The sequence below is a fragment of the Cephus cinctus genome, unplaced genomic scaffold, assembly GCF_000341935.2.
Source record: "Cephus cinctus unplaced genomic scaffold, Ccin1 Ccin1_scaffold0929, whole genome shotgun sequence".
Lineage (NCBI taxonomy): Eukaryota > Metazoa > Arthropoda > Insecta > Hymenoptera > Cephidae > Cephus > Cephus cinctus.
Window position 1 is genome coordinate 500,995 of NW_014333498.1, and position 25,016 is coordinate 526,010.

A 25,016-nucleotide genomic window follows, 5' to 3' on the forward strand; every position below is an offset into this window, starting at 1 on the left:
AGCAGGCAGAATCGATACCGGTGGCTAAGTGCGTCAACTGGCTACTAATGGCAAGCGGACGGTGCGATATAAAAGGAAGAGGGTAAAGATGATAATAAAAGGGGAGAGAAAAGAAAGAGAAGGAGAGGAAAAAGTCGCTCGCATGTAAACTCTCACTTCTAGTACCCGCATGCGGCAGTTCTCTCTAATCTTTGGCATCCTCGTTAACTCGGTACACGCGCACGTGTACGCGTATGTATATTGTCCGAGACGTCGCATACGACTAGACGCAGATTGTAAATGGATATAACGTGGCGCACTGGGGACGCCTTATTTAAATGTAAACTCACCTTAAATCCCTTGTACCACTCCTTTATGGTGGCTTCGTCGTATCTGGTGTGAGATTTGAGGAAGTCCATGTCCTCCTTGCTGAGCTTATCCTTGCTCCCGAAGCAGCCCATTTTACGTGAATCCTGCGCAACATAAAGTTAACGGGGTCTGCTGAGCATTAGGTGATCGGATTAGGGTTAGAAAAATAATCTTAAGAGAAAGAGAGAGAGGGGGGGGAGAGAGAGAGAGAGAGAGAGGCATAAAAATAAAAAACAACAGAAAAAATTTTATTAAATTACAAGCGAGCCTGAAAATCTAAAGGGAGAAAATCATATTTTTTGTCAGTCTAATTTTCCATGTTGATTAGCAACGACGTATATACTGTATATTGTATATACAGTCTGGCAGGATTTTTTACTGAACACAATAAGAGACACGAGAAAAGCAAGAATGTAAAATATCGCGTAAAAGAATACATAATTGGAAAATTTTCATGATCGAAGACACAAACACCGTCGCGTTCGTGGAAACGGATTTGTTACGCGCCGTCGCGTTGCATCGCGCACAGAATTCGCTTGCGTCGATTCGCAAGGGATTTGGGATAGAAGGGAAAGGAGAAAGACTTATTTCGACAGTCAGGTAAATATAAAAAATAAATATATTTTTTTTAAATCACAAAAAATACATGCACAAATTTTAAGAGAGTGACAATAACTGTACTTTATATTATAGGTATATCAGTGTGAACGTATCTGCGGAGTCTCTTAGGTCATACGCATTGAGCCCGGTTTATGCTACTAGCTCTCTTCCACCATCTCTCTCTCTCTCTCTCTCTCTCTCTCTCTCTCTCTCTCTCTCTCTCTCTCTCTCTCTGTGTCATGTTCTCTCGGACGTATGTGGAGTAAATTTAATCGGGGCCCGAGGAGAGAAAGTTGCGCTACGAGTAGCTCTGGGCCTTCGTTCTTCTCTGAACGACATAGCGCCGTTTAAAGAGAGCTGAGAAAAAAAAAGTTGGAAAATATCGAGAGAGAAACTTACAAAGTGAAATGTACGAGTTTGAGAGAGAAAGAGAGTGGCAGAAAAAAAAAAGTGAAAAAAAAAGCAAGGATCGAAATTGAGACCCAGAGGAACCAAGTCAGGGCCGACTGGCGTAGCGCCAGCTTTCTGCCAAGTGTGAAGGAGCGTGAGGCGTTAATCGGCCACTTAAAAGCTCATCGCAGAAAAGCTCACTCCAAGAACATTGTACGTATAGACACAAGCAACGCATAATCAGTTACCCCGAACGATTATGATTGGTTGAGATTGATATCTTAATCGTCTCTTTGATTAAAGCTTTCGAGTATACGGACACGAGTTAAGTATAGCTACGAAAAAAGTTTTTCACTTTTACGAAGGTACAACGTCTTGAAACCAATGTCAAGCTCAGGGGACTCATTTGCATTGGTTATCCATGCATTAGATGGCACCTCGGGAACCAACCGATGTCAGGATAAGACTTTGAACAACTTTAACTAATTATCTGTGCTCGATCAAACAGGATATACTTTTTTTTCTCTTTTTTTTTGTTTCCTCACACTAAGCACTACTTGCTGGTTTCGCACTAAGGGAATTTTCAAAAGGTCATAAGGCAGGAATTAAGAAGGAATTTAATGGATATCGATGCGCGTTATAATGGATGTTAAATCCTGGCACGTTTCAAATTCGAAAAAATTTTTTAATTTCAATTCAACGATTTTTCCTACTGAATTCGTATTAATAAATTTGAAGATAGATACTGCTGTCCAGCAAGTGCGATCAAATGGGCTATCCACAGGGAGATTCGCGAGAAACGAACCACCTGAAGATGGTTCTACCATAGAAATCAAATGGATAGGCGAACTTCAGGTAGTACGTTTATCGTGAGTAACCCTGTTAAGAACTTGAGTATAGTCACGATATTACGATGTTTCCCATGCTTAGTACTAAATATCTATATATGCAAAATAGAAATGCTAATGCAAAAACCAGTTTTTGATGTTTTGATTAATACAATTTTTTGCAAGAAAAAAAATATTTGCAACTATCCAATAGACGAATCTATCGGCTGATCGATCTACCTAATTTTGTGCTGTGCTCCGCAGCAAGAAGTTTCACTTCGGTCATGTCAACCGACGTGTGACAGCGATTAAGGAAAAAGGTCAGAGAAAGAAGAGACACAGCAAGAGATTGGAAACGCGAACAGGACGATACCGTATAGACAGATTATTTAGATTCTCAAAAGCTCATAGGACCCGACGTTATAAATTAGTAACTCCTTTCTCGTATGCAGTAATATACGTGCACGTGTGCTTGTAGTAGATAGCCTTGAGTTATATTTTTCATATTTTTCTCACCGATCCAAAGATCCTCTTCAATCCACTAAATGGCACTGATCCAGTGATATCGATCGTCGAGATATACAGGTCCTCTCAAAAGTGCATAGCGATATTCCTTTCACGTGTCTCACAGGAATTTAAGGAAACGACGCACTCGCGACTTTTAGCAATTGATTTTATTCGATTACTGATAAAACGATCCTTTTGATCAATGATCTATAAAGTCACTAGGATTCCCAGAAATTCTTGTGGATCTTGATCGATTCAGATCCCAGTCGCACAGTTGAAGTAATCCTAAATGCCAGTGACCTCGAGACGATCCTCCAGCTCTGATAGATCCCACAATCGTTATGTGAATTTATATTTTGAAAATGACACTTCCTCCTTTCCGATATATCTTTGAGATTCTTCTACGTAAAACACCACTTTACGTAAATCTGTATAATTCACACTGCAAGAATATTTTGGCGAAATTTTGTACCCCCCAAAAAAATGAAAATATTCTCCAACAAATCTTTTTTCATAAAAATAGGGAAGTCTGTTATTATTATTATTTTGTTTTTATACAATTTCCGTTGTTCCTGTCTCCCTTTTTGTTTTTCCGTTCTTCTTTTTGCTTTTTGCAAAGAAACGCGAAACACGAAAAAACGGGGTAACACCCACGGCTGCGATAAAGTTACAAGAGAAAAAAGAGAAAGTCGACGGCGACGACGGCGTCGGCAGTGGCAGCAAACGCAGCGTGCGAGAGCGTCGAGGCGACTAGCGTCGCGGCGGCGGTGGACCCTGGGTTCCTCTACACCTATCCTACCCGATGAGCTCCTCCTCTGGCTGCGTCGAGGAAATCGGCTCGCGACGCCGACGTCGAGGCTGGATACGCCAGCGACGCCATAGAACTGCGACGGCGCTCTCGCTTCTCAATTCTCATGGTTATTCCATATACTCCATATCCACTAACTCGTGAACGATAAGGTTTTTACCCGCATTAATGCTTCCACCTCTGTAAGTCAGCCTAGGACAAACTGCCAATTAGCTAACTACCAATTGTCATTAAGCTTATGAAAAAGCTGCTAGCTAATTCAAATATAATGAGCGATGAAAATTGTACGAACCGACTTTCCTAACTAAAAGCATCCTGGGAAGCAATCGGAATATTAATTAAAAAATTTTAACTTTAAACGAACCTACTATACATTCCCATGGCAACGATTGTTACAGCGGATCCCGCAGTGTTTCAATGCCTCGGCATATCCTTATTGGAAGGTTTTGGTATACCCAATGCAAAGCAGAACACCCGGTATAAGCGTTAAGAATCTATCCTGGGGATTTGCCAGGATAGACACTTTCCAGGACATCCAAGCTAGGATACTTATTCCACGATGGATATATTTGTCAGGAATGGGATATCCTGTAGAGAATTTTGACCGGCCACCTGTGGCTTTACAACTGGCAGGAAAACACTGGTGGATTCTGAACTTCCTTTATCGCATCTAAATACGACATCCTCTTTTGCATAAAGATCCTGAGGACCTACAAGAAGCCGAGTGAGTGCCCTGAAAAATCGAAAAGGATCTTATATGCAAATAAGGTAATATCAATAAGAATGAGGAGAAAAAGGAAGAAAGTGTAAAAATGAAACATGAATGGATTGGCTATAATGGCAAAACAAGAAGGAAATTGAGGGAGAAAAATGAAAATAATAATACCGAAAGGAAGGCTCGACTGTATTCGATGATATTGGATGTGTAATCTATTAGGGGTAGGATGGTATCTCTTTAAGGTAGAAAAAGGATAAATGATAAAGGGCAAGGAGGTCAAAGGTCAATGGTTAAAAGTTCCTCACGGGACAAGCCAGATTATTTGGTATTGATTCGAAAGTCCGTAATAAAAATAAGAAGGACCTCCTATTCCATCTCGTATGACCCTTATCGGAAGTCCTGGTGATCCTGTCAGGATTAGGAGCGTGATAACCGCTCGGGTTAATGTATTATACCAGGCAGTCCCTCCTCTCTCTTTTTCCGTTTCGATTATCATTTGTATCCTCCTTTTTTTTTTTCATTTCATCCAGGAACTCCTTAAGCCCTTTCGACCACAGCCCTCGCCTAGTCCTCACCACACTAATCGTCGAGGAAAATTGATTTCTCGTATTAGCATCTATACACTTGCTCGAAAAATTAATAAATGGGCAGATAATCGAAAAGTAAATCGAACGAAATCGGACACAGTGGATAAGAAAGGATCTGTTTGATTCGTGAAAAAAAAAACGAACTACTTGGGGAAGAAAAAAAACCCGATATAATCCCTCAAAAAAAAAGGTCTCGCGAAAAGTTTAACGTTATCAAACATAAAGAAAGAGCTACGGTACATAAAACTTGGTACAGTGAACAAAACGGAAGACAAGGAAGCTCAATTCGATGGGAAAAAATTGCATTACTATAAAAATCGAAAGAACGATCGAGTAAGCATGCACGTGCCACAGTGAAGAAATGAGGGAGACACAAAAAAGGGGAAAAAATTAAGATGGTGAATTAATATAAAAGTTCATGGAAGTGAAAGATAACGAGGAAGGCAAACGGAGAAAAAAAAACATAAAGTCCAGACATAAAGTTACGATGTCTGAACAATTTCCTTCAAAGCGTCGATCATCTTTGCTATCGTAAAAATGAACGAGCCAGAGAAATGGATATATACCGCGACCTAAGTAGCTACGCAAAAAAAAAAAGGAATAAATAAATAACGTAAGAAAAAAAAAGGTACAACCAATCCAGACGCTCTCGACGAAAATAACCCACGGAGAAGCTGATTTATGTAGAAATCAATAGGCCATCGATAAATCGAAACGATATGAGGTATATACTTTGGGTCCGACGCTCCATCCAGGACAGAAAGGAGAATCATTTGCAGTCCGATCAGTCAGTACTTTCACTTTCGCGTTCTCGCCCGCGTTGGAAACGGCACACGTCGGCGACGCCGAACGATCCTGGATTACCGATGTGCCATGATAAGCAACCGCCATTGCTGTCGCGCGTTGCGTTACAGACAGCCATGCCTTACAACGCCTTGCGTTACGTTGCGCGATACCTTCCCTTGCGCAATGGCCGACGCCTCGTTTTAGACGCAGAGCCAGGAAAAGATGTAACACGAATTAAATACAACAAGAAACTGGACTCGTTATCTGATCGCCGACTTGTGTCAGGGTCGATGAGCGCCCTCTCTTCATTTTTCTACGAACTACATAGCACACTAGGTATGCAATACGGTCAGAGACAAAATAAACGTTAGACACGCTACTCGTATAAAAACTAGTCATAACAATGGAAGCACCACAAAAGTCAAAATAAACCCCGCAACTTCTTTACCGGATAATTCACTGATTTGATTGATTTTAAATATTACTTTTTTTTTTCAATACATTACCCCGGCAATTTCAAAATCACATTTCGTACAGAATTAGGTTATCGGATACGCGATCGGATTTCAAATGAAAAATGACCAACGCGACGTGTCACGTTAAACGACGCTTTCGACATGAACCAAATATTAATAACGGAATATCACGAAGTGACATAATAGTACATAATTGTCATAGATCGATAAAAAAAGCATAATCGATATTTCCGCAAATGTTCAATACAAAAAAAAAACGGAAATCCCATCTGCGCACTTAAATGTAATTTTGAACGTGCAAACAAGTCCGACATAGCATTCGGTATTGTTCGGATTATTATTATTGTCATCCTCGCTATTATTAATATTACATAAAACATCCTCTACTTTGCGTGACGATTGCATTATGTGATACGTGTACAGTATTTAGCCATTTATAATGCATAGTATAATCCATGCAGTTCAGTATACAATACTATACTATATATGTAAGTGCTTTATTTTCACCTCAGTGTTACAACACGATACTATACTATACACTATATTATACATATATAGAATTACCCGAGTGTTAAAGTGAGATGCAAAAGACGATATCGAAGAAGATCTGCGGGTCACGAATATTCGTAATTCCTATGACTGCTGCGAGTGCAAGGGAGACGGACTTACGGTGACTCGCGCGAGTAAGAGAGAGACGGACGCATAGCGCGTCAAACAACACAACAATCCATCCAGCGGAAAAGACATTCTTCCTCAAAATTGCCTACGACACAGCAGCAGCGGTTTCTATCGGCCATAACTTCTGAGATGATACAGCATTACGTTTTATTTTGCATATTTATCTCCACTACGTGGATATATAAATGTCGATAAAAATCGTATACGAGACACGGCGGCTGTCAGCACACGGCATACGGGTATCGTAGCTCGATATAGAAAATCTGTTTGACGTCCTTAAAGCCATTCCCAATGCAAAGACAATGAAATAACTTTGAGCTACAGTGACGCACCGTGCGTACACGTTGCAGCGGCAGTAGCACGTAAGACCCATCGGCTTCTATGTACGTGCTCGAAATGATGGCCACATATGCCGTGTCGCCCATATAGAAATCATAAATCCTCAAGCGGACGAGGAGAGCGTGGAGATTATTTCTCTCTCTTTCTCTCTCTCTCTCTTTCGCGCGGCGACTAGGCACTCAAACTCCTTGCATCCTCTCGTCCACGCAGCCGGCGACGACAGAACGAGAATGACGGGGGAGGGTGTAGCTGGGGAATTTGATAGAAAAGTGAGTGGAGGGAAGGGGATACAAAAAATGGACACGCCGTCAGAGATCGTTCACGACAGTGATTAAACGTTTTTCATATACGAAGAATACAGGCTTTGTTGGTCCTTGATAAATAAACTGGAGTAACTATAAGGCCAGTATGTAGGCGGGGAGGAGATGGGTTATTTTCCACCCTACCCTTACTCATCCGCGTAAGGGCTGTGCTACGTAAGTCTCTCGGTTACTGGATCAGAGGGGATCCGTGATGGCGGCTTTTCCGATATATAGCGAATTTTAGTGAAAATTGCAAACAGAACCTGAGGGAAGAAGTGGCTAGTCGCTCTGTGTGTTTATATATTTACCTTCGCCTGTGCTCCAGGTGCAGCGCCTCGATACTCTGTATTATTTCGATGGATGTGAAGTGTCTGTGCTGAAGGGATGTATTCGCGTGAGTATTGCATGGAAATAGTAGCTATTCGAATCTCAACGTGGATATACGATTTTGTTAGAGCAGATTGAACGAGCCGTGCGATGTACACAGATCTCGTATAAATCCAATTCAAAGGGAATGACTCCCAATGCGTCAAAGCGCAGCGAGCGTTGTAGATATTTTATAGTAAAAAAATTAAAAGAAAACAAATAATAAATGAAGCGTCGGCGTTTCGATAGACCAATAGGAATTGTCTGTCGATATATACGTATATTACGAAAAATTGTCGAAGGAACATTTTCACGTCAGCACGGTACGTTGGTTTGTTACGAATTACGGACAAACAGTTTCCACTGTATTTCGTGTAAAATTTGATTTTAAAAAAACATTTCTTTGAAACGCAATTGCACATTTATGCTCACCCGCAAGCTCATCTAAAAATATCTGAATACAGTCATCATTGCACATATTTCCTTAGGGACTTCCGGTCGACAGAGAGTCGATACGTCGAGCCAAGTGTAATTTCGATTCTACTTCTCTTGGCATTCGCCAGGAAATCCGGATATATAAAATGAAAGGAACTCATTAATTTTCATAAAAGGCAAAGAGCCGCGTATCCAGACAAAATAAATGTATAGCTATACGTAAACGTTAAATTTGACCACCAAGTGCAATGTACAGGCAGATAATATAAATCTGTATGATTAACGCTACTCCGCATCCTACTTGCGTACGACAGGTCTTACGTTAAACCCGTCGCAACGGCGACGTAAATAAAGACGTCAAACTGTCAAAGTGAATTGAAGTAAGATAAGAGAAACGTCAGAAGACGCTTCGAATAAAAAGAAAACAACAATCAGCCAATAATATTCAACATCTACAATACAAACTATATAGAAATATTCAATAAAACGTATTTTCGAGGTGCCATCTACTTGTGACTTTCAACCAAAAGAAGTCCCCTAGGATGAACGTTTAATTTTTTAGTTTCCCCATAAAGAATGATATGGGATCCAGTTAAGATGGAGGTACCCGATTTTTTTTCGAAAAAAAAATCCAAAATTTCATAGGGATAATGAAGTTGGATATTTTTAAGTCCAGGTTCACAGAGTCAAGGGATAGCATTAATCAGGGCAATAGAGAGGACTTGCTACTACTGTACTATCGTAGCTAGCAGGGTTGAAGACATTTTCGGTAAGGATACGTCACTGGTACGTGAGGATGATATACTGGGTGTGAGTGTGGTGTGGTATCGGTGCAAGGTTTGGTTTTGGACGAAGTAGGAACACTGGCGGCAGCAGTTCCCGGTGGTTGTAACCAGGGGTAAGGTTGGGTCGGCAGCGCTATCGATCTCCGCCCACCTGGAGGAGACCTCTACCCTCCATACCCTGGCAGCTCCTGGCGGATTGTCCAGGAGAAGCAGCGGCTACGCGGGAGAGACTGCGCGAGAGGGAGGCAAACAGAGAGAATAAAGGGAGAGAAATTCCGTGACGCGCCAACACTGAAAATCCAAGGAAACATTTTCTCCAGCCTCGTTTACTGCACTCTATGTCACGTTTTATCTTCACGTTCTGCCCTACAGCCGACTATGTCGGACTAAACCAGAGGAGTACAATCAGTCCAGTTATTCCTGAGGAATGACCTTATAACCTTCTTCGCGATCAAAATGACCCTGGACCGAACCACTTGATGCTCGGGGTCTACAGCATCTGGGGAAAGAAGAGTCTGGTCGTATATCTGCTCGGACCCTTGGAGAGCCCTTCCAATTTGGTCGGGACATGCAGAGGGTCTCCCTGAAACAGTCCGCCCAACTACCTTATGACCATGAGACTACAAGTAGGTGTATCGTAATGTTAAAGGACGCATTTCTGCTGGACAGATATATATCGCAATGTGAAGTCGGAGATTGAAATTTCTACAGTGTAAAAATGGAATTTGACAAGCAGTCGAGCATTGTGTGTGCTGCGCTTTTCATGCGAGTATAGCGGGTTGAGATGGAATTTGAGTCGGTCAAAGAATTTCATGAGAACGATATAGCGCCCCCAAGAGGTACGAAGAAGGAAGAATGTTAGAAGAGGTTGGAAAAGGGTAGAAGGAAGAAGTTCAGTGAAAAAGGAGACGTCTAGTGATGTGTGAGGAGCCTCCCCCTCTTCAAGAGGGGGATTCAAGATTGTGAAACTGCGAAAGGGGTTGTTGTTGTCAGGACCGGGGCACAAGGCACGAAAGCGGTTGCCGGGTTCAGAAGGTTTTCAAGGTAAATTCGATGGAATAAAGAAATACGTGAGGAAAAGAGAGGAAAAGGTCGGAGGAACAAGGATAGCTGTTTACAGGAAAAAACGTTGTTAGGAGAAAGACAAAAGGTGGCAGGACACCCGGATTACACTGGATGCGTTAAATCTTGTCCGTTCGGCCGAGAATACTTCAGACTGGCTCCTGATAATACAGTGGTGGAGAAAACGTCGAAATTCCACGTGCTTTTTTGCCATTCCCTTCAGGTGCTTTCTTCCCCGTTTCTTCCTCTTTGTTTTTCTCACTTTCTTACTCTCTCCTATATCCGGCCAATTTATCCCGTCGACCGGGAAAAGACGTCTTATTAGAGATGTAAAAAAAGACGCGTAAAAGCTCTCGAGGATGGATGAGAAAAAAGGAGGGGAAGACACAGTGTGAGAGAGAGAGAGAGGGGGGGAGAGGAGAGAAACGAGAGTCTCTCTCATAAAAAGGTCCTTTGCGTGCCAGCTTAATGAAGGAGCAACAACATTGAAAGTGAAGAGATAAATCCAGGATGCCCAGTGATATTCTGAAATGGGCCACCCATGTCTGTCGTAGCTAATAAAATTTCTTATTTACTTTTTATACTTGCTTTTCTCTTTGGGCACGACCGCAAGAAAGACGCGAGAGTGTCTTATGCAACCGCCAACGCGATAAGAGCATGCGTACGCACGTGGGTGGCGTTGACGTTTCACGTGGTCGAAAATACCTGCGTATCCCAAAATTCTCAAGCAAACCAATCTGAACGGATCCCGCTGAGTTTAATACGACCAATCAAATTCCGTATACAGATGACACATTAACATTTTCAAATTATTTACCACTTTCGATTTGAAAATTTCTGTATTCGTGAATAAAATTTTTTTTACAAATGCGAATCCGTCAAACGCTACCCGCATTAGTTAAGACTCGTTGTGCCTTAAGGCAAACCTGTTTGTCCCTATTTCTCTTTTATGTCTCAACCGGTGAAACCGACGTAAACGCCTTTCATCAACGAGAGATTTGAGGCTATTCGATGAAATTATTTGAAATTGCTCGTTAAAAATATTGCTAGTTTGTAATTGTTGTTATTATTATTCAATTCAGTGTTATATTTATGGGCAGCCGACGACTTTCTTTATTATCAGTTTCGTCGGAGGAGGATAACCTGTACACCCTCTTAACTCTATACACGCATACGCGCAGTCCAGAGGTACATATAAGGTATTATTACATAGGTGGGCGTAAGGACTGGAACCTGAATAAGGGTGCGTCCATACACGACTATGAAATCCCAGAGCGTATCTCGACCGCCACTCGCCGGTAATAACTCGAAATTAAATTGCTTCGCATAACAGCCCCCTCTCTAAGTATAACAATCAGCCCGAGGACTTTGGGGAGGTTACATTTTCAAGCCCCGATGCCGCACCCCGGCCACCCTTATAAGACTCAACGACGTTCAGGCCCATTTCTCTCCCTTCCTTCGACCCCTCCTCACCGCCTTCCTCTTGACGTCACAGATGGCTACATCAGTCGTTCGCAAGCATCCCTTATAGTCACGACCATCCCTTAAAAATCATCCTAGCCAAGAAGACGTCAAGGATTCCCCATTAAACCCCTGGGTCGTTTTTTCTTTTTCTGTCTCTCTCCCGCCCCCTCTATCCTTTTCGCTCTTACCACGCGGAAGTAAAATTTGACTGATTCGAAGAAAAACCAAAAAATAACCAAACAGCCCCCGCAGTCTCCATTTTTATCCTACGACGATGTAACCGCTCAGAAATATTCTCATCCCTCACGCCTGGTACGACGGGCAGCACATAACTATATGGTAAATACATCCCTTAACTTTGAATGAACTTAATTTTTAAACTAACCACTCAGACCTTTTCTCGAGAAAACACCAGAGGCTCTCATAACTTCCTTTCTGGTTAAAAATAATTACACTACCTTCATCCACCCTTAGTTCTTAACAGGATATTATTTTCGTCCTTATTACAAATACTTCAAATGCCTTTGACAATCTTTAGCATACAATTTGGTACACAGGTACTCGTTACACCCTAACACGGAAGTGTAGTCGTTAATGACTGGATCGGCCATTGTTTTTTTCATTTTTCATTTTAACTGTCCATAGACCGCTTGGGCATGATAGTAGACAGAGAAAATCTCTAAGTCCCTCGTCTTCCCAAAATCTTTCCTCATTTCCCTCAAATGACCCCTTCACACATGTTTGATTGAGATCTGAACTTGGTCCAGATTAAGCGAACACCCTGTTCCGATAAGGACCCCCACTCGATATAAAGGTACAAGATCCCCATTAATGACACTTGGAGTCTCGTTGAAGGTCCCGGAAGGGTGTCGCTCTCAACCCTTGAACACAACCCTCTGAAGCGCTTGCGAATATCCAACACTACTGGCCCCAGTTTGAAATTTTTGTATAAACCTAATGACCCCACAAGCAACCCTTAATGCCTTCCGATTTAGCGGGTCTCCTCCTCGTCATTGGTGCTACAGGGTCGTCAGCCCTTCGGTCCCCCTTTAAAATTCACTCTCCCAAGTACATGGGATTGATCTGTATGCAAAACTGGTATATGTATAAAATTTCATATCCCTTCGTCAAGTTGATTCTTCTCTATAGTAACAAGATCCCTTCTTTCACTCACCAAACAGTAATTGGATCACGTAGAAGGATGCTGCAGTCCTCCGCCATGTTTACTGGGGTGCAATCTAAAACAGAAAATAAAAAATAATTTTATAGCTTACAGCAGCAGGTAACGAAGATAAAGGAAAGCCAAAGTGTATCTTAGGTTAAGAGCCACAGGGATACCTTTCCAGAATACATTGTTGAACCAAACGTAAAGTTCTTCAAGATTCAAAGACGAGGAATCCCGAGTATACACGAGATAGCACGAAGTCAAACGAATAAGAATACACAATGGCAACGTGTGGGATATGTGAATTCCGCATACCGTGGAGATCCGTAAATTTTCAAAACAATTATAGGGCGCTCTAAAACGAACGACCGATGTTCCTAGAGGTTTGTTTTCAGGGTGTTAGACATTAAGGAAATATATTCAGAGTGAAAGGATGGCTACTTCCCATATATACATATATATATCTAAAGACGAGAAGAATCCAACGGTAACAAAGCGTTAACGAGGGGATAGAGGGAATATGTTAAGACAGCTGGGTTAACACGTTGGTTTCATCAACGAGCCTCAACAGCCTCCGTATATCTGATATACAGTCAGCAGAGGTAAAATTTCAAAGTAAAATTTTATAAAATAACAAACTACAAACGTAAGAACGATTTCATCCGTTTACACCCTCGCCTTAAGTGTTACTCTACGGATATACAGAGCTGCCGGTATTACGTAAATGCCTATACCCATATAGAGATAATTCACCCATCCCAGAAATTAATTGCTCCCGTTAACACGAACGGCCTATCTCGTCTATCCAGAAAGGGAAATAGGGCCATCCTTAAGGCGGCTCCGTAGATTGCTACACTTTCCCAATGCTGGCGCCGGTATCAATTATCTTCATAAAATTCCAAAATGGGGTATTCCAAAATGTCAGTCCCATTCGTGACTGCGAGTAAACGATTAGCCAACGCTCAGGGCCTTTCGAATCGGCAGTTGGCAGCAATGGCTGATACGTATTTCGTTTTCCCGTTAGACGTAATGGAAGCAGGCAGTATAGTAGATACGTCCATTCAGGCGCAGATAGACGCGAGAACTCCAGGGAATAGGACAGCTTTCAGGGGGTTTTTAACGTGCTTTAAGAGAAATAGGTGAAAGGGTAGGTGTGTACCAGTGAGCAAAGGGGATAGGAATGAAGTAAAAGGAAAGAAGATGAGCGGGAAGAAAAGAAAAAAGAAAAATGACCTAACGAGTTTTTAGCGAACAATTTCGAAAGAGAGTCTCTCCACCAACATTGGCAGCCCTGGTACTCTTCTTCCTTGTCACATAAAGCAGAGAAATGTTTAACTGGCCAATGTTTACGTACTACATTATTTCCATACAACTCCCCATGGCTTTAACTAGTCTAACTTAATATCTAGGGAATATTCTGCGTTTTACTGTTGCACATCATGCATCCCTTACTGCATTTCCTCCCTTGGATGCTACACTGACTGGCTGTGAATAACAAGTGGCTTGATGCTTGTGCATTATTCTCATAATCCTCAGAGTACTTGCGCAGTGCAACGAAAACACTTGTAGGTACTACTCCAAGGTTCCTTGATGTACTACCGTTATATAATACAGCAAGTATTCCCATCGAGCGACGCAATAAGAAGTCGGTGAGGACAGAGATGAATTATTGGACAAGCATTAAGTTTGAAGTATTTATCAGTGGTACTTGGCTATGGCTGTACCAGGCTACTTGTGTACTCTGTAATCAGAACGTAGTTTAACAACTTCCCGTCACTGTTGGTTGTCGTATTGAACTTATGAGAAACTTTCCACTTAACAATTCAGAATAATTGTAATTCGCCATGACAAGATTTGCCTGCATGCTCAAGCAGCGCGAGGACTTCCTAAGCTTGTAAACTTCTCTAAGCTCGTATCCACTCTGTGAGAAATGTCAGCGTGCTCTTTGATCCCCATAGAGACAAAGCCAACCAATCATGATTGACTGACAGATTGATATAGATTTTGAAATAGAAGGTCAAAGGTCGCTACATCAAATGACACAACGAATGTCCGCAGTGACAGTTTGATAAATATTAATAAAAATTAAAGCAATAATATTACTAGCGTTTACCGAGGCTTTACAATTCATTATAAACTCATCTAACTCATTATTTTAATATACTTTTACTGACTAACATTGATTCTGGACCAGAAATGCGTATAAGAGTAGGTTAAAGACTGACAGTACTGAACTACTGCTTAAAAGTGATGGAACAGAGATGCTTCGTGTAAATGTCTTATAATTTTCAGGGCTGAGAATTGGAGCGAAATAACGTTTAATCTTGGAATATGTCATTGCGGTAAAGAAGCTTGCAAGCTCCGTCGTAAGGAGTCTCTATATTGCGGGAAGCCGATTATTATTGCATGTTTCTGCATAAGTGCACTAAGGCGATCTCATTGGAAAGCAATGCACAGATTTATATCTATATACACTGCTTGATCTATGAATTTATCTGGCAAGTATACGCAAAACGGAATCTGTCTAGAATGAATTGACCATCTTGAGGTAGTCTTTGTCGCATGAGACGAATATAAGCAGGTCAGTGTTAGGATGCTCTGGATGTAGAAAAAGGAGGAAGTGCAAGTTCAGGACGTCCCAGGACGACGGCGAATGCTGTCTTCCCTTTCATCAGTTTTCACTTATCGCACCAGGACTTGGATGAAGCATTGCCGTTACTGCTGTTAGCAAAAGCGACGAAGGGAGCATTGGCATGAACAGGATCTTCCTGTGAAAACGAACCTTGATATATTATCTGTGATAAGAAATGCATGAAAGGGTATCCAAAAAAGACTTACAGGAGAATGCTCAATAGACACTTGACGACTCAGAGTTTATATGGTGCTGAGCCTGGAGGATGAGAAATAACGGAAACTGCGTATGGAGTTCTTCCTGAAAAATTTTAGTCCTGGTTAGGGGTATTCTGCTGAATTGAATCAGTAGGAAATTTCCCACAAGGACTTTTCGAACAGTCCTTGGGAATTTGTCCTTATTGAATGCGGCTTCCTTTCTTTATTTGTTCCTGGCACATTGCTTTGGATTATATGAGATACAATGGACTGCGAAATTCAACATGAAGACGGACTGAAAGGATGGGGAGTCAAAGATGAACTCCACCACTGAAAGAAGTCAAACATCAGACACGATCAAGGATGAGAGGTTGACTGATAAAAATTATATTGGCTCCAAGGGTGATGCCGATGAGGATCTAGGGGATCTTTTGAAAAATATGGAAGAAGAGGAGAAGGAGGAGGAGGAGGAGAAGGGGAAAGAAATGTTTCCTTAAAATTTTCCCAGGACACGTTCCACCTATAGTTGATAGTTCAGTTCAGAAATCTTATTAAATTTGTTCAAAAATTCATTTTCAAAACTCCAATTCTGAACTTTATGTAACTTCACAGTAAATCACGCGACTCAAAGAACAAATGAAAAATTATTTCCTGAAAAAAAAAAAAATTCTGTTAATATTCATACTTTTTGAAAAGTTTCTACAGCCAACCTCAGACGCGTCGATAAAAATTATACGAAAGCATATTGACCATAGGATATATAATATCGTAAAGTGCCTTGAGAGTGAGCAAAGAGTATAGAGAGTAATAATAAGCAGAACGAAGAGGAGTGACGAAAGGAGGACGTGTGTGAACCTAGCATCTCAACTAGTAGCATCTCACAAATAAACTTCATATTTACTTGCATCCATCATAGTTCCACAGTTCTTGATAAGTTTTCACAATAGTTCAATTGATTTATCCCCTAAAACCACGTTTTTAAGAAATGAGATGCTAACTTCTCCTACAGCTTGTTAGCATCTCATGGAATTTCACATATATGAGCATAGAGGAAGAAAATCCTGCAGAGTTCTATCCCCTAGGAAAGTTATCTCAATCGTTCTAACGATTAAACCACGTGGGTAACAGTTTTATCATATTGATCAGCATCTCAGCCATACTATAGTGAGATGCTGACATTTAGGGGTGAGTTCCGGCCTCCCTCGTGGGTAAAATCCACAGTTTTGATTAGCCTGCATACCCTCGAAAAGAGTTCTGGCCTCTCATCATCTTTAAACAATTATTAAAAATTATTTATCAGCATCTCAGCTGTATTATAGTGATGGAGCCAGATATTATTACGTCTGTGTCGTTGGTTCTGCGTATCGCTGAGAGCGAGTACAAAATCTGACAACCCCCCCGGTCGAAAAATAGTTCTCAAAAAGTTCTATAGATAATTCTAATGGTGTAAAGCTGAAAAATTAAAACTGAAAGTTCCAGGATTTCGAAGATTCTCTGTAGCAAGTAGGGTACATTTGAAAAAAAAAATAAGAGTTCCGGATAGTTCTCAAAGAGTTCTATCGATAATTCTTATGGTAAAACGCTGAGAAATTAAAATTAAACAAGTTCTGTGACTTCGAAGATTTTGCGTAGCAAGTAAGGTAGATTCGGCCAAAAAAAAAAAGAAGAGTTCCAGGAGTTCTGATGGGAGTTCCTGATAGTTCTCAAAGAGTTCTACAAAACGAATACCTAGATTTGATTAATCCATCCAGTATATGATTTTATATGATTAATTGATTTTTTGAAATACTCATTTCAAAATTATTTTTTGACGAAATTTGGATATGTATTGTACCCAAAACCTATAGGGAACTGTAGAACTCTTTGAGAACTATTCAGAACACTGAAAAAAATACGATTTTCTAAAAGATGGTGGGCTGACGCATTTTTTCAAACTTTATTTTCAAGCGGATAATGATCGGAACTATTGATAAAAAGTACAAAGAACTGTAGAACTATGGTTAATCTATTCGGAACTCCCAAAAAAATTACATTTTTTCAAAAATGGTGGGCGCTGTGAAGTTTGCCCCTCATTTTTTAAAATCGCGATTTTCCATATTTAATCGACAGAACTAGTTCTGAAAACCATCAGGAAATCTAGAACTCTTCTGCGGGCAATCAGAACTACAACTATTTTTTTTAAATGAGCATAATGATGAGCTAACTACACAGAGTTCCCTAAATGTCAGCATCTCACAATACTATGACTGAGATGCTGATAAATAATTTTTAATAATTGTTTAGAGATGATAAGAGGCCAGAACTCTTTTCGAGGGTATGCAGGCTAATCAAAACTGTGGATTTTACCCACGAGGGAGGCCGGATCTCACCCCTAAATGTCAGCATCTCGCTATAGTATGGCTGAGATGCTGATAAATATGATAAAACTGTTACCCACGTGGTTTAATCGTTAGAACGATTGAGATCGTTCTAACGATTAAACCACGTGGGTAACAGTTTTATCATATTGATCAGCATCTCAGCCATACTATAGTGAGATGCTGACATTTAGGGGTGAGTTCCGGCCTCCCTCGTGGGTAAAATCCACAGTTTTGATTAGCCTGCATACCCTCGAAAAGAGTTCTGGCCTCTCATCATCTTTAAACAATTATTAAAAATTATTTATCAGCATCTCAGTCATAGTATTGTGAGATGCTGACATTTAGGGAACTCTGTGTAGTTAGCTCATCATTATGCTCATTTAAAAAAAATAGTTGTAGTTCTGATTGCCCGCAGAAGAGTTCTAGATTTCCTGATGGTTTGTCGTTGGTTCTGCGTATCGCTGAGAGCGAGTACAAAATCTGACAACCCCCCCGGTCGAAAAATAGTTCTCAAAAAGTTCTATAGATAATTCTAATGGTGTAAAGCTGAAAAATTAAAACTGAAAGTTCCAGGATTTCGAAGATTCTCTGTAGCAAGTAGGGTACATTTGAAAAAAAAAATAAGAGTTCCGGATAGTTCTCAAAGAGTTCTATCGATAATTCTTATGGTAAAACGCTGAGAAATTAAAATTAAACAAGTTCTGTGACTTCGAAGATTTTGCGTAGCAAGTAAGGTAGATTCGGCCAAAAAAAAAAAGAAGAGTTCCAGGAGTTCTGATGGGAGTTCCTGATAGTTCTCAAAGAGTTCTACAAAACGAATACCTAGATTTGATTAATCCATCCAGTATATGATTTTATATGATTAATTGATTTTTTGAAATACTCATTTCAAAATTATTTTTTGACGAAATTTGGATATGTATTGTACCCAAAACCTATAGGGAACTGTAGAACTCTTTGAGAACTATTCAGAACACTGAAAAAAATACGATTTTCTAAAAGATGGTGGGCTGACGCATTTTTTCAAACTTTATTTTCAAGCGGATAATGATCGGAACTATTGATAAAAAGTACAAAGAACTGTAGAACTATGGTTAATCTATTCGGAACTCCCAAAAAAATTACATTTTTTCAAAAATGGTGGGCGCTGTGAAGTTTGCCCCTCATTTTTTAAAATCGCGATTTTCCATATTTAATCGACAGAACTAGTTCTGAAAACCATCAGGAAATCTAGAACTCTTCTGCGGGCAATCAGAACTACAACTATTTTTTTTAAATGAGCATAATGATGAGCTAACTACACAGAGTTCCCTAAATGTCAGCATCTCACAATACTATGACTGAGATGCTGATAAATAATTTTTAATAATTGTTTAGAGATGATAAGAGGCCAGAACTCTTTTCGAGGGTATGCAGGCTAATCAAAACTGTGGATTTTACCCACGAGGGAGGCCGGAACTCACCCCTAAATGTCAGCATCTCACTATAGTATGGCTGAGATGCTGATCAATATGATAAAACTGTTACCCACGTGGTTTAATCGTTAGAACGATTGAGATAACTTTCCTAGGGGATAGAACTCTGCAGGATTTTCTTCCTCTATGCTCATATATGTGAAATTCCATGAGATGCTAACAAGCTGTACGAGAAGTTAGCATCTCATTTCTTAAAAACGTGGTTTGTATATGTGAAATTCGATGAGATGCTAACAAGCTGTACGAGAAGTTAGCATCTCATTTCTTAAAAGCGTGGTTTTAGGGGATAAATCAATTGAACTATTGTTAAAACTTATCAAGAACTATGGAACCATGATGGATGCAAGTAAGTATGAAGTTTATTTGTGAGATGCTAATAGTCGAGATGCTAGGTTCACACAGGTTAAAGGAGGTATAGATGAAAAATACAAGGTCTAAGTTATGCATCTGGATGAAAGCAGTAAACTGGCCCACAGGATGAAGTAGGAGTCCGAGTAATAGAAACTGGGTCAAAAGTGGTTGTAGTCGATGCCAAAAGCAGAATACTCGATGCGCCGGGACATCCGGCCACCATTTGGGTAACCAGAAGAGAGGGAGGGGAAAAGAGGAGGTAAAAAGATTACGAGCAAACCGAGAAAAAGTAAATGTGGCCATGTAGTCTATGCGACGTCGCGCCGCACCGAAACAAGAAGGAAAACAAAAAAAGTTTATAAATAAGCGGCAAATAATTTCTCCAATAAAAGTAACGTTATCGTTACACCTTCTGAAGCACAGTCGACTATAGACAGGCTGACCCTGATGCATTCTATTACTCATTGAGCAATTCCACGAGTCATCAGCACAATGCGCTGTATGTAATACATATATCGGCGTACTAAAGGAATTTCACTGAAAAATTATTCCAGCAGAAACAAGGATCTACGTATCTGACAATATTTCCTATGTTATCCCAGTGTTACGTAGCATTAGTGGCTCCCGGAGAATTTACCACTGTATTCTCTCTCTCCCTCGCTCCTGCTATGTATTATGCATCAAGGATTATGCACTAGAAGGAGTCCAGGGTCTTGGGTCGTTAGCGGTGAGAATTAATGCAGCCCAATGGACGATTTATCACGATCCACTTTATCGTCCTGGATTTCAATGCCTTGTGAACTTACAGAAGATTCCATTTAGATCGAATTCTCCGTTTGTGTTCAAGACGTCCGCACTTCTCGACAGGACAAAATACACTTTAGCATTTCATGATGCCGAAGGGTCTTGAAAATTCGTACATCCTAAGCAGTATCCTCATCGTAATTTTTCAATTTCTTTCGAAGGATGCACCCAGCAGGTAGATCCTTTAGGGATGTAAAATGCGTGTAATTTGATTGGCAATGCCTTTTAATGTCCCTCAGGAAAGCGAAGTCCTGCAGGATATTAAGAGGCTAATGGCCCAGCCCGTAACGGTCGAGGAAGTGCCAGGACCAATTAAGAAGTTAATTACCTCCGAGGAATCCTCCTAGCTAGCCATAGGCCTTAATACCATGTCGAGGATATAGGTACTAATTTCACTAGGCTAATATAAAGGCCCGTGCATTAACACGAGAAATATACTATACTCTTATAAATCTATAATCGTCTGCAGTACAGGATTCTCCAATTAACAGTGACAACGATGATACAGCGAATCCAGAAGGGACGACGACCCTGCTATACTGTAACCATAACCCCAATGCAGTAACTTTAGCTAAAAGCTGGCTTATGGGCATAGATAATAATGTCAGGTCAAAGGGCAGAAAGTTCAAACCTCGTGTCGCCCACCTCGTATATAGGGGATGCTTTAACAATGCTGAGCCTCACCTATATCCCCCCAGCGGGACTTTCCATTACCTTTCCAAGCGTCCAATCCACGTTTCTACCAACGTACATAGAGACACAGGATCAGGAGTGAAAAAGTGCTGGCTGCATGCACGACCTGCCCGCTGCCTGTCCAGGCTAATTACTAAGTAGGACTGCCGGGCGAATTTAATAACACCGTAATTTTACTGTGACAATAATTAGAAGCGAAGCGTCTGCTTGTGCCCTCAATCGGATTAACTAATTTTTCACGGGAATCGACCATCGAGGAAAACCAGTAGAACGACGGGTTAATCTGAGGAAAAAGTAAAGAAAATTATATATATTTCAAAAGGAAGATTTAGCAATTTTAATATATTCTCACCCTCTCTTCAGCCAAAACTCATTAGAAGCGCCAGTTTAATTAGAGCTCGAAGTATAACGAGCGCCTGCGAGCAGGCAACCGGCGGTGTACGAATTGATAGTACCTGAGAAGTACGGCAGATGGCGGTGCGGCTTTAAAGTACACCGAACAAAACCTCGTCTCGTTACACTGATAAAGAGACTCTGATTGCAAGCTGGAGCCAAAGAAAATCTGTTCCATGCTGGTAGCGCGTATGTACGTGGCAGCCAACAGCCCTTTTGGTCCAGCTGAGTTATTAGATTTAAATGCAAATTGGTTAGGATACTATCTGCCTATCTGCCATTGCACTCGTACCCAAGGAACGCCTCGACGATTTACATAGCACGAATGTCGACGTTCAAATTTTGAGACGAGGGTATATCTGGATATTCGTGAGTGTCTGTAGGGTCGAGATTAGCATTTTTATGTTGGAAGAAGAAGAAGAGGGGGTGGTGAGATGTATAGCGCATAAAACCAGAGAGAAAGAGAGGGAGAAGGAAAAAAGGAAGAATACAACAAAGAAAAAATCGAAATGTAAAGCTTTGGAAAGGTCTGGTAAGTGCGCGAGGAGGGCCGAGGCGCCACGCGCACCGATGCCTGGAAACTGCGGCTCCTCCGGCCCTGACCGCGATCGGAACTGCAGTCGTCGTAGTCGAGAGAAGGGATGGGGGGCTCTGCTAGTGGATTCGTAACGGTGATCAAACTAGACAGTGCCCCAGTGCCGTCGGAAAAGGTAACGGGTACTATTTGGAATGACAGCCAAAAGTTGGCGAGAGCTTTTCAGATAAGTTATACGTAGAATTTACAAGAAAAATATTATTTTAAATACGTTAAGGATGACCGGTGGATCATTTGACATGGTCCATACTGTGCCAGACGTAATTTCTCATTGAAAGGATATCGTTGATTTCGAAAGCAAAGGATAAATAAAAGGTAGCTGTCACGTAACGGTGCCCAGCCAACTCTATCCGATCGACTGTCATGCCTGTCAGTGGATCGATAGGCACCTAAATGAAGTTCCCGTTACGTCACTGTGTCTCGCCAATCGTGGACTGCTTTAAATTAGCTTCATTAATTAAAGCCTGAAATCGATTGGACCATAGGGTGGCTGACAAACTACCCAACCCTGTAACACAGCCGCACAAGAATCCCAGAGACAGACAACATGCGTGGCTTGATAATTGCTTAATTAGTACCTGTGATTAATTAATCGACTCTATGCCACTAGACTATATACGGAGAAATACACGCCGTACGTAATACAACTATACAGTAGCGTGAGTCGAATAAGGTCGAAAGAAGCCAATTGAAAATACAGGTAATAACAGTTTCCACGTGGATCAGACTCCTGGGAATGATCTTTCACTCAGACTTGAAGGCTCCGAGCTACCGAATTCTTGTTCCTCTATTCCTCTCTTGGGTTAAATTGCCTAGGATCTTTATTACACCCTCTAGTTTAGCAGCAAGCTCATCAGCACCTCAGGTACAAAAGAGCCACCTATTCCACTGTAGCCATCTAACCATCAAGCTGGGGTTGCACCTAGGGTGTTGGATACGTGGTAAGTACCAGGACAAACCCACGGCTATTCATTCTCCACTAGGCTATTTTTCTAGCCCTGTGCTGATCCCTGGCACTCTCACTCTCACTCCCTCGTTCCCACTCTCAGCCCTGGGTAGCCTTCCACCGAGTTCCTCGGTTTCCTGGCATACATAATTCATCCTGGCGTGCCGCGTAAACAATAATACTTCAGCCGGATCCTCGAGAACAATGGCTATCGGCAGCCTGGTGGCGTGTTCCTGATGGAAAGAAAGAAATAAAGAGAAGTGAAGGATTCGACAATGAGTCCTGGACTAGGGCGCCTACCTCGTAGAGGACTACGTAATGGATATACACGTACCTGGTGTATTATGCTGAAAGAGTAGGACCAGGTTGGAGGCTTCGTTGTGGCGAGGGAGGAAGCTCGTTAAGACGCTCGTAAAACCTTGCGGAATAATCAAGAAGCTTTCCAGCGACGCCAGGGCGTCGCCTAGCGAGGAGCTAGGAAACGTGCCCTGGAAACATCCTGAACCTCCGAGACGACCGAGATCTTAAAAGTTGTTGCAAAAAAGGTCCTTCGCTCCTGGTCCAATTAAGTCGACTGGTTAAATTTGCATTCCGGGCACTTTCTTCCTTGTTTTCTTAAAAGTCCTTTTTTTAAACGCGTGCAGCTGCCCCAAGTACGTATACATCTATCGCACCCGGTAGAGTTACCACGGCTGACAGACTATAGGTACCGGTCACGACTTCGCTGATAGGGCAAGTTTTCAATAGACATTTGCATATTTCACGAGCTGCCAACGAGGAAAGATCCTCAGGTCCTTCCGCTGGTGGCGATGCTACGTCGGGATGGAGGAGAGACGAACACCAGCTGTCCAGGACCTGAGCCAAAACAATCTCCCGGGACTCAATCCGTAGGGAAGCGGGACGAATTGAACTACGTAGGAATTATCGAACAGGATATAAGACGACATCCCGGAATTCCCTAGGGCATTTTACTAGGAATGAATTTCCCCCTTAATACATAGATCCTTATGGAGCCCGTTGGAATTTCTACGTCTTGAGATATTCGCCGCCTGGATCCAAATGTCTTTCAGGAATTCGAGAGGAGTCCGGAAGGCAAGATTAACAAATCTATTGGGAAACTACTGGAACTACCCGGGCACCTTGCAGACGAGAAAACTTCACCAACGGAATGTCATTGTTACGGCTAGAGAAATTACGCAAATTTTCATAAACAAAAAAAGAGCAAGCAAAAATTCACGAGCACTTAAAAATCCAATAGCTCTTTGCGAATTTTCCGTATATCGAGTATACGAATCGCAAGTAAATATAGACAGGAGATCGATGACAGAGAAAAAGGAATGACTGGAGAAATAAGGGCAGTAGGTATAACGGAGAAGGTAAAAAGTCGGTCGATCTACAGTGGTGCAAGGGAAATGGAAGGTGAACAAAAAAAAGATAGAAAAGTAGGAGTAGCATTGAAAATTCCTATACGGGCCATACCTATGGATATACGGTTGAAGTGGGCGGATTAAAAGAAAGAGAGAGAGAGAGAGAGAGAGAGAGCGCGCGAAAAAGACAAAGCGTGTGTATATACGGGAGAGAAAGAAACCGAGAAAAATTGGCAGAGTTGCGGAAAATCCAGGATAATAAATGGCATCGTGTTCGATCATAATCGAGGATGAATATTACGTCGAATTGAAGGCGACCGAATAAAAAGGGACAGATGGAAGATGAAGGTAGGTAACGGTAAACAAGGTAATATCTCCCAGAATGCATCAGGGGATGATCCGACATATATATATATATCGCAGTTCAGGACCGACGGTGTACATGTCTGGTAAATGCATAGCTACTCAGTTTGCTATGTGCCATTGATATATACGTAATATATATATATATATATATATATATATATATATATATATATATTATATATATATATGACACA

The 25,016-nt window shown here is 41.3% G+C and overlaps 1 protein-coding gene and 1 long non-coding RNA gene across 4 annotated transcripts in view; both read right to left on the minus strand.

Moving 5' to 3' along the window:
• Positions 1–12,720, minus strand: part of LOC107271254 (neuronal calcium sensor 2) — a 32,936-nt gene extending 20,216 nt beyond the window's left edge. Inside the window, exons 1-2 of one of the 3 annotated variants that reach the window (XM_015747017.2) lie at positions 12,653–12,720; positions 330–452 (exon numbers count right to left, since the gene is read on the minus strand). In XM_015747017.2, the coding sequence (XP_015602503.1) occupies positions 330–440 (111 nt within the window). In that variant the 5' untranslated portion in view covers positions 441–452; positions 12,653–12,720. Of the gene's footprint in view, positions 1–329; positions 453–2,681; positions 3,599–5,517; positions 5,828–12,652 lie in introns of those variants that run through there. The other 2 variants (XM_015747014.2, XM_015747015.2) reach the window with 2 other exon arrangements.
• Positions 12,721–14,323: 1,603 nt separating this feature from the next.
• On the minus strand, positions 14,324–15,615 carry LOC112494885. Its single transcript, XR_003060816.1, has 2 exons — positions 15,482–15,615; positions 14,324–15,411 (listed from the first exon to the last, which is right to left on the minus strand). It is a non-coding gene; the product is annotated as an uncharacterized LOC112494885 (long non-coding RNA).
• Between the last annotated feature and the right edge of the window lie 9,401 nt (positions 15,616–25,016).